Source organism: Antechinus flavipes, chromosome 2 (genome assembly GCF_016432865.1).
Source record: "Antechinus flavipes isolate AdamAnt ecotype Samford, QLD, Australia chromosome 2, AdamAnt_v2, whole genome shotgun sequence".
NCBI lineage: Eukaryota > Metazoa > Chordata > Mammalia > Dasyuromorphia > Dasyuridae > Antechinus > Antechinus flavipes.
The window spans coordinates 510,237,795-510,252,756 of record NC_067399.1 but is presented as its reverse complement, the minus strand read 5'-3'; the positions used below and the strand labels follow the sequence as shown (position 1 = coordinate 510,252,756).

The 14,962-nt window shown below is 42.3% G+C and overlaps 1 protein-coding gene across 3 annotated transcripts in view; it reads right to left on the bottom strand.

Annotated features, from left to right (window-relative positions):
• NACC2 (NACC family member 2) overlaps positions 1-14,962 on the bottom strand; it is a 123,918-nt gene that overhangs the window by 27,763 nt on the left and 81,193 nt on the right. For 2 of the 3 annotated variants that reach the window (XM_051980347.1, XM_051980348.1), the window contains one exon: positions 9,382-10,318. In XM_051980347.1, coding sequence (XP_051836307.1) covers positions 9,382-10,255 — 874 coding nt within the window. In that variant the 5' untranslated portion in view covers positions 10,256-10,318. The remainder of the gene's footprint in view (positions 1-9,381; positions 10,319-14,962) is intronic. The other variant, XM_051980349.1, reaches the window with a different exon arrangement.

Genomic DNA, 14,962 nt, shown 5'->3' with positions numbered 1-14,962 from the left:
TGAAAAGGAGGAGAAGAAAGTATACTTCAGAGCAGAGAAAATAAACTCAACACTATATTAAAGTGAAAGCAATAGTCTTTCTCCTCCAGTATGAAAGGAGTTAGTGGCTAAATAATATTTAATCAGTTAAAAACCATCCCTGACAAACACAGAGCAAATGCACTGGGAAGAAATTTAATGATATCCACTGACCAACCAATGATAAACACCTAACTACAAGCAAAGAAAATAAAATCATGGAATGAACAGCCACACCCTAAAACCTACATCAATCAAGATCTTCCAGGTGTCCCCTAGTACAGGGCTGGAGTTTATCACCCTTTAAGACTGATATTCAACTGGTTGGTCCAAGTACTCAACCAATATTGTTCGCATCATCTTGCTTCTACCTCCTACCCACCTCTCTGTCTTGCATAATTATATATTACAGATTCTTCTTATCATTTCCTGCCTACCTTATACACATACACTATGTGCATCACTACCTCAGAAGCCTTTGTTTATATTGTACTTTAACTAGTATTTAAGTAGAAATCCTTTTTTTGTTGTTATCCAAATTCAACTCGCCTGTAAGGACCCAGATCAATTTCCCCCCATCTTCATGAAGTCTTTCCATTTTTGGCTCTCCTTCTTCAATGAATTTTGATTATATTACTACACAGTTTAGATTTTTAACCCCTTTAAGGATTTTGTGAATCTTATCTCAATTAGACTGTGGGATCCAGTGAGCCGACTATTATCATCTTCATTCTGTATTTCATAGGACAAAGCTGGGAAGGATTTGTAGTGGTGAGACCTGTATATATAGCATCTGGTTCTGACAGCTCTACGACCTAAGGCAAATGATTCTTCAACTGTAGTATAAATGAGTTGTTGAGGAAAAAAAAAAAAAACCTTAAGATTCACTAATCAAAAGAGGCTGGGAATGGGAGAGCTAAGAGAAAGTATTCTATAAGCTTATTTACTATACACTTTTAGCAGCAGAATCCAGGACAACCATATACCTAGCTGGAAATCAATCTTAATAGCTGGATAACAACCAACTGTTCTAATCAACTTGGTCAGGAAGATTATAAAAGCTGATGTCCCAAATGTGCACCTGCCACCTGGTCTTTGCTACTGTACTCTGGCTGTCAAGGCTCAGTGAGTGGCTGGCTAGGCATGAGGAAACCTTAGTGGCTTATCTCCTTTCTTGATCTAATATAACTACTCACCCCACTCCCTGTAAGGAAGCCCAGGATGAATTAAGTAACATGAAAATTAACTCTAGCCAACAAGAATGAGATTTAAAAGAAATTAATGAGACAGAATAATAAAAGGGATAACATGATTCAAATTCATTCCCTCACTGAATACCTTGAGGAATCCTATAGTAAAACCATGGTCTCCGCTCTCAAGGATTTCACATTCTTCTTGAAGAAACAGGAAATATTTACAATGAAGACAATCAATTTAGGATATTACTTTTATTGAAGCAAAAAAAAAAAAAAAAAAAAGAGGATTTTATTGGATAATGAATGAATTATGGAAGCAATAGATATTAATGTAAACAATATGAAGAACTCTTAGAAATTTGGGGAAATGTAAATGAATGCATATAAAGTAAGCAGAATTAAGAATGATTTAAGCAAGAACCACAATAAATGGAAACAACATTGAAAGATAACAGAACTGTGACCGACACAATGGTTATTAAGTTTGAATAGAAAGGACTAAGGGTGAAATATATCTTTCCCTCAATAGAAAGATTGTATACGAGAATAGGAATATACCAATACTTCATTAGATTTGAACAAGACCTTGGTGGTTTTTTTTCCCTTGTATGTGCATTTTAGTTATGAGAATAGGTTCTACTTTTTTAGGAATACTGAATCTATGGAAAGTGCCAATAATTATATAAGATTTATATGAACTAAGGTGATATAACCAAATATACTATACACACTCAATCTCTCTCTCTCTCTCTCTCTCTCTCTCTCTCTCTCTCTCTCTCTCTCTCTCTCTCTCTCTCTCTCTCTCTCTCTCCCCCTCCCTCCCTCCCTCCCTCCCTCCCTCCAATAATAAAAAGAAAAAACACAAACACTAACTAAATTGTCTGGACTGAATTGTAACGACCAGTCCTGGATCCAGAGAAGAAATGACAACAAAACATTTTATTCCTTTGGATAGGGAGGACTCAAGTTCACCCTATCTGAACATAGCTGGTCAACTATGCTCAGATAGGGTGAAAATAATGAAATGCCATGAAAGCAAAACAAAACAAAAAGGCAAAAACAAACAAAAAATCCAAAACACTCCAGTAAAATCTAAGGGGGAAAAATTAGTAGTTTGATAATGGAGTCAAATGTGCAAAGTAATCAATTTTGTAAATATTCAGGGATTATAGTAAGGTGGATCAAGAAAGCTTCCAGGAGAATGGGGAAGTGTGAGCTATGACTTTGAAGGTTGAATTGGATTTGTATAGACTAAGGGGCTATTAGTTTGGGACTGAGGTGATTTTCTCAAGTGTTAATAGTCCGGCATTAACCTCACTTGCAAGTACTCTCATCAACTAGCCTATAAGCTTCAACTTCTCTGTCCCTAGAGGAACCTCTTTCTCCATTTCCAGAGTTCTTTCTTCTCTAGCTTGTCAGCTTCTGGGCGGCAGCAGCTGCTTCAATGCAAGGGAAGCAAACTCCCAGTGATCTCTTGCCTGCCTGTCTGCCTACCTCCTTTCCACACCCCCTGGACTGCCACAGTGCTTAGCTTGCAAATCTATTGCCATGTCACTGAAAGCACCCAAGATTTGATTTGTGCATTCCATAGAAAGAGTTAATTCCAAGTGAGTTCAGGCGCAGAGCTGCTGGTTTATAAATACCCATATCTTGCCTTTGTTTCTGATCTCAGCAAAGAGCAAAACATCTGCCAGTCTAAAATTAAACATCTGCGCCTCCATGGGGAAGGAAATAGGGGCCTGCAGTTTTATGTGCAAAGAGGTCTAGCCCCAGGACGAGGACATGGGCATCTGATGTTGGCCACAGGGTTTACTATGAAGACGGGAAAGTTGATTTTGGTGGACTAATGCTCAACAGGGGACTTTGGTCAAAGTGAGGGAGTAGATGACAGAGACAGCTAGATCAGGAACCTTGTAGCCCATCTGAGAATTGTCCGGCTTTGGGAGAACCGGCATGACTCACCCACCTGTAACATACCTAATCCCATTCTCAACCATCTGCAAAGCTAGAAAATCCATAACAAGCGACAACTGCCTGATCAACTCCCTTGTGGCTGATTGGTGACCAGGTTTAGAGCATCCACAAGTAGCTAGACTGAACTGAGTATCAGTCTTAAGCCTATTCCTGGGATAGGCTAAACTAAAGGAAGACAGGCAAAGACCTCATTCCCCTACATATGCCATCTTCTCCCTGTAATGGCACTAGGCAGGCTGGCCAGGGAGAAAATCGTTTAGGCCAGTTTTCACTACAGGTACTATGGATTTAAATGTAGCTGCCCTTTAAATGGGGCACAATTTAAGAAATGTAAGAAACCGCTCATTCTCCTGGTACAGCAGACAATGGGCTGGAGGCAGTCTTCTTACAACCTCAGTCCTACTTCCAGCCTCACCCTTGTGCTTTTCTTAAAAAATTTTTTCACCAGCAGGTTCAAAGGGAAAATGTTTTCAGAGCCTTTTTACTTCTAAGTCATTCCCCCTCAACCACCCAAACCATTTAAAAACTGTATTCTTCTCCTTTCCTACATTTCTTCTGTAATTTTCAAACTTGACAAGTTCCTATTGTCATCAAGTCAATGAACATTTATTAAAGGGCTACTATGTACAAGGCAACATGTGCCAATACTCTTGGTGACAAAAAGCCCCCAGAAATCCCTGCCCATTCTCCCTGTAGTATAGATTAGGCTTTCCACAAAACTCACAGTATTAATAGGGAGTAAGTATTTGAATCATCCAAGGGCCACTAATAGAGAGAAAGAATTCAAGGCCCAGAAAGAAGAGGGCCCTCCATCCTCCCTCGCCCCTCCCTCCCCCTCAAAAAAATAATAAAGAGCTTTGCTACTTGTTGTCAGTGTGATCTTGGACTAACTGTAGTACAGTTTTCTTTCTTTCTTTGTACCCCAAAATGAGTGCTTGTGAAGGTGAATTGTTTTTAACCGCTCTAGTTTTTTATTTGTAAAAGGAAGTGATGGACTACAGAGCTTCTAAGGTCTCTCTGCTGCTGTGTTAGAGGGTGGGGAAAAATGTATTTAGGTTCACAGAATTTAAGGCAAGGATCCTTTATGTTTTTTGGGAACTAGACTCTTTCCCAGTCAAATGGAGCCTCTGGACTTCAAGATGTCTTTAAATGCATTTTTGGGAGGTGACACATGTATACAAGAAAATCTAATTATATTGAAAATTTTTTTGAATAACCACGAAACCCTAGAATTATCTTTCTGGTCCAAACCTGAATTTTATAGATTATTTTTTAAAAAAACAACCCACAACCTGAAATTCAGAGAGGTGTCAATGAAAATATACAGTAGCTCAATCTCAACCACTGTGGGCACCTTAAATATGAAAATATGTATAGAATTATAAACTGATTAAAGCTTGTAAGAGAAGCCAAAGACAACCTAATCTAGGCCTTTCTTATACATATGAGTAAACTGAGGCCCAGAGGATTAATGGAACAGCCCAAAGACAAACAGTGGTTCTTTTATATGCAAAGGTTGTTTCTGGGAATAAAAAAAGCCAGTAGCAAGCACCTATTTGCCTTGCACACCCAAAATACATTAGGAAATGCTGAGGTCTACTTAGCTCAGTGCTTGATTTTCCTAAATAGTGAGGTGGCAGATAAAAACACATCAAATTCCAAAGAGTCCATTTGTGCCAAAAGCCCATCTGATTGTTCCTAAGTAGGCTTTGTATTTGATTCCCAGCAGGCGGGAGGTCAAGAGAAGGAATTAGACTAAAAAGAAACTTCATTTCATGTTAACTCTTGAGAGAAGGAAATAAATGAATAACCTCCTCATCCCCAGAATACCAGTTAAAGTAGTTATCAGGACAAAAATCCTAGCATGTTATCCCAAAAGGGCATTTAAAACACAAGCATCAACTTTTTTAGAAAGACATGTAATATCATATGAGAAGCGTACCAGGGTTAGAATCAAAAAAACCAAGTTTGAGTCTCACTTCCACTTTTTATTAAACTGAATGATCATGAGCAAATCATTTAATTTCTGTATGTCAGGTATCTTTGCCTGGGAAGATTAGGTTTCTTCATAGGATTATTCTGAAGCGCAAATTAGATCGTGTCCGTAAAATGCAAATATTGGCAATTGATTTTATTATTAAGCTGAATTTCTTTTTGCAGTAACTATAAATTAAAAACTAGTGGCCTACCCAAAGAGATATTAAAGAAGGGAAAGGGATCTGTGTGTGCCAAAATGTTTGTGGCAGGTCTCTTTGTAGTGGCTAGAAGCTGGAAAATGAATGGTTGCCCATCAATTGGAGAATGGTTGAGTAAATTGTGGTATATGAACATTATGGAATATTATTGTTTTGTAAGAAATGACCAGCAGGATGAATACAGAGAGGCTTGGAGAGACTTACATGAACTGATGCTAAGTGAAATGAGCAGAACCAGGAGATCATTAATATACCTCAACAACGATACTGTTTGAGGATGTATTCTGATGGAAGTGGATCTCTTCGATAAACAGAGCTAATTCAGCTTCAATTGATCAATGAGGGACAGAAGCAGCTACACCCAAAGAAAGAACACTGGGAAATGAATATAAACTGCTTGCATTTTTGTTTTTCTTCCCGGGTTATTTATACCTTCTGAATCCAATTCTCCCTGTGCAACAAGAGAACTGTTTGGTTCTGCACGCATATATTGTATCTAGGATATACTGTAACCTATTTAACATGTAATGGACTGCTTGCCATCTGGGGGAGGGGGTGAAGGGAGGGAGGGGAGAAATCGGAACAGAAGTGAGTGCAAGGGATAATGCTGTAAAAAATTACCCTGGCATGGGTTCTGTCAATAAAAAGTTATTAAAAAAAAAATTAGTGCCCTATTGGAGAATGGCTAATATAGGTAGAAAATGGAAAAGTATTTTGCCATGATGAAGTGGACAGTTTCAGACAGAGAAAACTGAAATCTACAATCGATGCAGACTTAGGAAAACAATGTACACAATGGCAACATTTTAGATAAAAACTTCAATTTAGATTTTAGAACTCTAATCATTGCAATGACAAACCATGAGTCCAAAAGAAAAAAGATGAAACATGTCACTTACCTCCTGAGAGACTATGAACTTTAAAATACAGGGACACAATTTTCAAATGTAGCCAATATAGACTGAATATCATTTACCAGACTTTATACAACTGAGACTTTCTGTTTGTTCAATGTGGAGGGTAGTGGGAAGGGGCACTTAAATGGATGACTATTTGATTGTACTCCTACTGTGCTACAAAATACTGTGCAAACCACTAAGACGAAAATACTTATTCCATTCCCATCCCCAGAAAATCTTTTCCTGACTTAACGTCATCAGTGGCTTCCCACAGAGACACTTCTAGGAGGTCAGACTTGACTTTCCAAAAAGAGATAGCAAGAATAATAACCAAAATTCTAACCAAGAAAAGCATACATACAACCACATTTCCTTGACCCAGTTAAGGGTTGGTGAACCACCATAAAGCACAACCATTGCCTTAGGGAAGTGGCATTTTACTATTAACTTGAAAACAATGGTGTGAAAAGGATGCAATAATGAAGGGAGTAGGCTGTCTCTCTCAAGGGGAGATGAGAAGATTCAAGTAAGAGTATGAATAATAACTTCAGTTAAAATAATCCTATGGACTATAATGATTTAACATTCTTTTCGGCAATTCATATTTTACAAAGTGAATTCACCCTGGATCTTTATAAAACACCCTGCTCATGGGTTGAGAGTATTCCCTCTATCTTATAGAAAAAGGAAACTGAGGTGCAGAAAAAACAGTAAATATACCATGGTGGCAAGCTATGAACTAGGAACCATGACCAAACCTCTAGTCTTAGCTCTTGAACTAAAAAATACCAACCATTCACATTTCTTTTAACATTTTAAGATTCACCATTGTCCTTTCCTCACATTGAGCCCAAGAGACTAGGAATACAAGTGTAGCAACTTCACATCTATGAGAAGCAGTTTCCTCATCATCACTGCTCATATTGTACAGGAATGAACACTGAACAACCATCACAAGGTAATGGTTGAGTAGAGAATTCAGTTCTCTTGGTTTCTAGCTTGGGTTGGTTTGTTTGAATCCAGCACGTATCTGAATTAGGAGTTCGATCTTCATAAAAGGAGAAACAGGCATACCAATTTCATTAAAAACTAGATGTCTGGGCAGTAAGCCACTTGATTTCAGCCTGCTGCAGAGGAGATCTTGCAGCTTCAGGCTAGTTGGACCCATCCCGTCCGTCCCTCCCACCCACTCCCCCTTTCAAAGCCCACTGCCAACTTATGCTACTGGATGCCAACCCCGGCCTGGCACTACTCATAGCGGTCTCCCATATTCTATAAGAAGTAAGCATCTTTCTGGTACAACTACCCTCCTCTGACACTGGCAGATCCTCCCCCACCCCAAAATTGTATAACATGAGCTTCCTGTTAAAATGGTAGGCAGATAAAACTGCACTGATGGACAGATTTCTCTCCTCCCGTAGCCAAATTGGTCTTATTGTCAGCAGGCATTTGCACGCGCAAGCACACATACATAAATGCACAACACAGTTTGTTTTCAGGGAGGGCAAAGTGAGAAATTCTCTGAATTACTGAGGCCAAATTACAAACAATACCATTTGCTGACCCAAAACTCCAGTTATCGCCAACATGCTGAACCTGTACTTAAAAGATAGGGTATCCTTCAAAACGGATTTTTACACCCAATCCTTCTCAATTTCAAGTGGAAACATAAGGGTCTCTGAAGGCAATTGATCCTGGGTTTACACAGATGGTGTACCTAAAACAGACCATTACTGTCCTGACAGTCTTCCCAGCTTACCTGTCCACCATTATTAATAGATTCAAAAAAGGAAAATATCTCAACAATTATTCTTTCTAAAAATAATGCAGCACAGTCTTATGTTGGGGAGGGGGGAAGAAGAGAATCAGAAAATAAAATATAACAAAAGGAAACTGGCTGCTCAAACTTGTTGCTAACTAGTTCATTCACAGGAGCTGGCAAGGGGATTTAAGGAAGAGGGGCAGACTAGGAGGAATGACAAGCATGTCCTCTCAGGATGTTCATCCTACTCCATATCCCCCATCCAAAGCATTACTTTCAAATTAAAGAGTACAAACATCAAGACTATAGATGCAAGTTCTTCCCCATCCAATCTGATCATTGTGAGAACACAAAATGCTGAGTGTCCCATCTCGAGGCCCTGCATACTAATTAGGTAGGTACCTCGGAATTGCTTGGTGGGACTAAACATGCCTTTCTTCTTATCCTGAGAACTGAACTTCACCAAAAAGGAAAAAAAAAAGCAAAAAGAACCTATGTCATGTACCTCTCCTCATTGAAGGGAACAAGTAGATATAATAAGAGGCAGACCCATCAAGCCGGAGCTATTTTGTGAGTAAATTTCAATGTTAGCTTTCCCTTTGGCAGAGAAGGAACATAAATGAGTTAAAAATCCTGGGAACAAGGAAAAGTAGATAGATAGCAGAGAAACCCCTGACCCTTCAGGATCAGATCCCAAACAGCATTATGCCATCAAATCTAAACAGTCTTGGTCTCTTTGGCTATTACCCCAGCAGCTACCTTCTTTTTCTAGTCACCATGATGGATGACTTTAGTCCCCAGCATCTTGAACCTAAAAGTCACTTAAGCAAAAGAAGACTAAAGGAGCAAAGATGACAAGAGAAGAGACCATCACGTTTGCAAGAGGGGGAAGCCTTGTTCCCCCATTTAGCTTCTTGAAAAGTGCTGGAAAAAAGTGATAGGAATGTAGGTAGGAGAACATGGAAAAAGGATGTATGATTTCCTGCTAAATCTTACCTGTCTCCTCTCAAAACCCAGTAAATTTAAAGCCCAACAAGAATATAGCTACAGGAAGGGAAAGAACTAGGCAACTTAAAAGCAACAACAAAAAATAAAGCTCTGGGACCTAGATTTCTAATTTAGCTTTAAGTCATGTTGTAAGCTCCATTGAGCTATGGAACCTTGGGGGTCTTAACCTCTTCTGCCCCCCAGAACAAAACAGAACAGGAAGCCAAATTCATGGCCCAGATTAGCCCAAGGCTGATCTGCCAAAGCACAGGGAGGGTCTAGGAAGACTTCCAGAAGGCACAATGCCCAACAGCAATACAAACGAGCGCCAGGTGGTTCTGGGACGTTACCTGAGTAGCTGCCTGTGGACTTGATGTACATCTGGCCGTATTGCTCCTCCACCATGGTGTCGTACGCCTCGTCGTCCTCCTCATCTTCTTCGTTATGGTAGGAGGTGGGGCTGTCTGTGGTGGGGAGGCTGCTGGCCCCGGGGCTGGTCCTCTCACCCTGGGAGTACTGTACCTGCTGGATGTTGGGGATGAGAGTGGCCAGGCTGGGCATCCCGTAGTACGAGACTCGAGACAGCTTCAGAGGAGCCGCCCCGCCCACTGCCGCCCCGCCGCCCCCCGAGCCATCCCGGGCCCCAGCTTCCAGGGGCCGCTTGGCGGCCAGGCCTGGGCCCGCTGCCGGCTGGAGCTCCAGGTTCTCATGCTTCACACGGGTGAGAAGCGGGATGGGCACAGAGGGGGACATGACATAGGGTGCAGGGCCGGGCTGCAGCTGGTTGCAGGGGCTCTGGGGCTCCGAGCTGGTGTCCTCGATCATGGCAGTCTGCGAGTCACAGTGGGGCGAGCTCACCTTGAACATCAAGTCTGTGCCCCGCTCCACAATGTGCTGGATCTGCAGGAAGCCGGCCGTGTACATCACCACGAGCTGCTCGCTGGCTGCCATCCTGAGCTTCCCGGTGTAGCAGAAGGAGAGGATCTGCTGGAAGCAGGCAGGGGGCACTGTGCCGGGCAGCTCAAAGGCGCTCTTGCTGTTTCCACTGAATAAGTCCCGGAAATAGAGGCTGCTGGCCGCCAGGACCGCACGGTGAGCCTTGAAGGCTTGCCCTTTGACGACAATGGAGACATCACAGTAGAGCCCCAGCAGGCGCTGTTCATTCAGGCAACCCAGGACAGTGTTCCCAAAATTGGGGATCTCTATGTGCAACATCTGGGACATGACTGGGCAAGGAGCCAGGACACCTTAGACATTCAACACAGCTGGTTCCAAAGAAGGGCACATCTGTAAAGAAGGACAGGGGAGGTTCAAGATGGTGGGAGAGATGGAGAAGAGGAGACAAATTGGGGTCAGTTTCTTATCTGGGGAAATGAAAATTTTTGAAAATAACATGAAAATTCACAGTTCAAAAACTTCTGGAGTAGTAGAAGGAATACCAACTTCCCAACCATAAAGGATTAAATGGATATTCTGCTTTAAAAGAGAGAAGAGGGAAGGTATTCTCCCTAAGCCCACATTTCCCCTATGACCAGTTAGTTACCTCCCTGCTTCCATAGTCCTTTCCTCAGTGTGATTCCAAACCATAGAGCTTTCCAGAGATTCTTAGGCAGCAACTTTGTTACCCTGAAACCCAACTTCTGAAGCAGGACCAGGAAAACCAAAAAAGTAGGAGGAAAAAACCAAAGACCCAAGGCCTAACTATATGCTTGTTCCCTGAATTCTTCTTCTTCTTCTGAACCATCTCCAAGCCTGCAATGCTAATGTTTATTAAAAGAAGAAACAAAAAGGATCCCAGCAGCAAAGGAATGGAGCTTTTGAAGGGAGAATCAAACACCTCCTACTGCCACCCTTCCTTCTCCACTTCCCCTACCAGACACCTAAGGCAGACAAGAGACTGCAGATCAGCAATTTGATGTGGCCCAGACAAGAAACCTTTGGTTTCAGAAAGGGCCCAGGGAATGCTGCCAACACTGATGGTATTCTTTTCTTCTCCTGCAACATTTCTGGAAATTTGCACTCTTCCTGAGTAGCAACACAATTCTCATCTACCTATAGATAGGAGACATATATGTATCCATCTGAAAGAAAGGGAGGAAGGGAAGGAGGGAAGAAGAAAAAAAGGGAGGGAGAAAAGGAAGGAAAGAAGGAAGGAGGGAGGGGAGTGACAGAGAGAGAAATATTCATGTTCTTTCCCTTTAAAAGCATCCAGGCCCTTTACGCTAAAAGGAAAACACCTAATAGTTTTATTTTTCTCCCTTGTTCTTTTTAGACTTTCATGAATAGAGAAAAGATAGAATGAGGAGGGAAAAAAAAAAAAAAGGATGGGAAAAGGTTAAGGGAGAACTTGGAAGCACAAGTCAACTCCCTGGTGACAACTTCTTTCAACCATCCCTTGCTTCCCAACAACAATCCAAGATTTACTGGCCTTTTAAAGCTTTGGTCTCCAATAAGCTATTTTAAGGCACTGAAAAGCATTCTACTTTGCTCCCCAACCATCAAGCATCCAAACAGTTAAAACTCCAATCCCAAACTCTTTGGTCTGAACTATACCAGGAAATGAGTTACAAACTAACTAAAAGATCACAGAGATACATGCTGTTACTTACTTTACCTACCCTTGCCCCCTAATACCCTAAGTAGGCTTGATGCTACAGGGGAAATCCCAACCTGAGCTTGCCAGGAAGGGAAAGGTACTGAAAGGGGGGAAAGAAAGCTTTTGAGAGCTGGACCAGGATCAGACACATCCTGGTTGGTCAGGAAACCCCGGCAGAGGGACTCATGAAATGTTTACCTGATGATATATTCTAAAGGGGGATGAGGGTGGGGGTGGGGAAGCAGGAGAAAGAGATGAGAGAGAATTATGAGGGGAAAAAAGCAGCTGATTTAGAAAAGGCCAGAAGTCCTACACAAAGGGCTGCTCTGTTCTGAAAAAATCTTAAGTCCGGTTCTATCTGCAGAGCTGAGGAACAGGAAGGAAGGAAAGAGAAGGAGCGAGGGAGAGAGACGAGCCGCCAGACAGGCAATCTCACTGTGCTGCTAGGTCCAAGAGAAGGCAAGAACACACTCTCTAGAGAAAGAACTTTACTGGCTCCCAATCTCCTGGCTGGCAAACCTACCTTAGGATACCGCGGGACTGTAGGTTGTCACCGCCAAAGGCTGGCTAAGTGACTTGTGCCTCTACGGGAACTGCAGCAAACGGAGGAGAGCGTGCACTCAGGGTGGAGGGGCAGCAGGGGGAGGGAGGGGGGAAAGTCTCCAGCCCTCCGTTTGTATCTACTGGAGCTGAGGCTATATTAGCCAGTCCAATCTCCCAGGCAGCGAACGGCATCTAAATGAACAGGCCGGATGCAGATGAACATTCAGGCTGCTCTGGGGAATGAATAGCCGTCTTTGATTAGGGACCCGGAGTAAATGCCAACTTCAAACTGAAGCTTTAAAAACAGCGAAATCTCAGAGCCAGAGGAATGCACGGCTCCGAGTGTTGGTACAAGACAGACTTTTGATGACTCACTGCAATGCAAACAAAGATGGCAGAAATACTGTACTGTACGCTGATGAAATGCTTAGTGGTGCCACGGCAACTGAGACAGGCTTTAAATTTATAGTGCAGTTTTGCATATGAATTACCCAGTAAACTGCCTCCCCTGCCATCTAGTACATCCAGAGTGTCAAAGCATTTAAACTATTCCAAACAGTCTGCAGGGTTGGCATCGCCCCTGCTTAACTCCTCCAGGGAGAGGAGGAAATGAGTTGGGAGTAGAGCAAAAGGAGGCAAAAAGAGGCAGAAAGGAATGGGGTGGGGGGTGGGGAAAGAAGGAAAAGGAGCAGCACATAGGGACAAGGGAGGCCATCAAAGAGACTGGGAGAGACAGCATCTGGGACAGAGGGGGAATGAAAAACACAAGACATCAAGTAAAGAAAAAATGGATGTCCATTCACACCCCACAAAAAACACCTTGGAAAATATAAAACTTAGTATACCCCAATCCCAAGTTGGTGGATTTCTCTTCAGCTGAGCTCTGTGCCTTCAAATCAAGTTTGAAAAATATCCCTAATCCCTACCTATCTCTCCCTCCTTTCAACAGGCAACTTTCTGAAATGTGATGGAGCAACTGACGTGGGCCAAAATGTTTCCACCTGGAAAGGGGGGGAAAAAAAGGCAAAGTCTCCCTTCTTCCCTTCCCCCCCCCCCCAAACCAAGAACTCCTCACCACCTTTTCTTAACACACTAGAAAAACATTTTCAGCTGCAGGAACCGCGATGACTGCCCCATGGGAACAGCTCTCAGGCTGCGGCTCCATCCACTAAAAGCAAATCCATTTGCGTAAGTAATGAAATCCTAGTCACATTGTCTCCTTACTTCAAATTCAAAAAGTATTTAACATGTATTGAGCTGAGTTTGGGCCTTTTTCTGGGAAAGAGTCTGTCCCTTGCTTGTCTTTTCTGCTCTTAGGCAGGCCGATTCTGTAACTCCTCCTAGGGCTACAGATAACATTCTTGACTTTTTTTCCCCCCTTCTCTCCAGTTTCTATTGCCTGAAATGTCTCAAGTCACAGTACCTGAATTCCAGAGCAGCTCAAAAACCATGCATGCAGATAAGATACCCTGGACCCCTGCCCAACCACGTCCTAGTTACGAGAAATGTACGTGCACTGGGTATTTTCCTGTTCAATGGACCTCCAACACATTAACTTCAGGACTGCAGATGTAATGGAGGAAAAGGAAAGAACTGCAGGATTGGGGAAGTGAGTAGGAAGCAGAGAGTTCTAACTAAGGCTTTTCCTATTCTAGTCCAACATACCAGTATCCTCTTGGCACCTGAACCAATGTTGGCCACAGTAAATCAAGTAATCTCAATGCCCCTCTCATTCCCTTTCCCACTCCCTGACTTAGGCTCACTGACTGCCAATTTCCTGGTCAACTTGCATCCCCCTTTTCTGCCAGTATCCAAGTGATTGGATTTCCTTAGAGTCAGAAGTCCAAATGCTGCCTGCCTCTCTAGATGACCTACTATGTGACCTTGGGAAAGTCCTTCATTGCTTCAGGCCTCAGTTTCATTCTCTAGCTAGATAAGACAGTGGTAGTGGAATATTAAAAGCATCATACAATTAGGTAATAGAATTGTTGTGAAGATAAAGTAAAATTCTTTATTTAAAAAAAAAAGCCATGAAATTGCTTTGAAAAGTATAAAGACCTAAAGAATTGTAAAGGTTTACTGATTAGGTTACTACCTGAGGAAAACCATTCTCCAGAAATCCTAACGTTAAAATTCTGGTTTGCTGAGAAAGGGAAGGAAGAGAAGGCAAAGAAAGGCTGCTTCTTGAGAGAAAGCCCCTGAAGAATACAATGTGTATCTGAGAAAGCCATCTTGGGACAGGAACATCCTCATTGCTTTATCTCCATCTCCATCTCCATCTCCTCCTCCTCCTCTCCTCTCCTCTCCCCTTCCCCCCACCCCATTCTGACTAACAACTTCTTTCAGAGAAGTATGGGAGACTAAAGAATGAGCCAGCTGGTGCCTCCCTATTCACTCACAGGCCCTGGCTTCCGAAAACTAGATAAAAATATGATGAATAGAGAGCTTGAAGAAATCCAGGTGTGTGGAAGGAGCTCTGAGCAGGGAGCTGTCCAAGTGAAGGTACTTCGGAGGCGAAATTATGCGTGGTCTTTCTTCACCACCAATATTAAGTTGATGATAACCATCAGGGGGGAGTATAGAAACAAGTAGTATGATTGGAAGAAAAAAATAGCTGAGCTCAGCAGCATGAAAGTATGAATCTCTCCAAGGCATGGGAAGCATGGTTCTTCCTACTCCTTCTGAAACATTGCCAAAATTTCTGGGGTACAGAGTGGAAAGAGGAAATAACACCCCTTATTAGCCCAGTCATCAATCCCATATTATGTTAAAGATGCTGACAGAGAAAATTC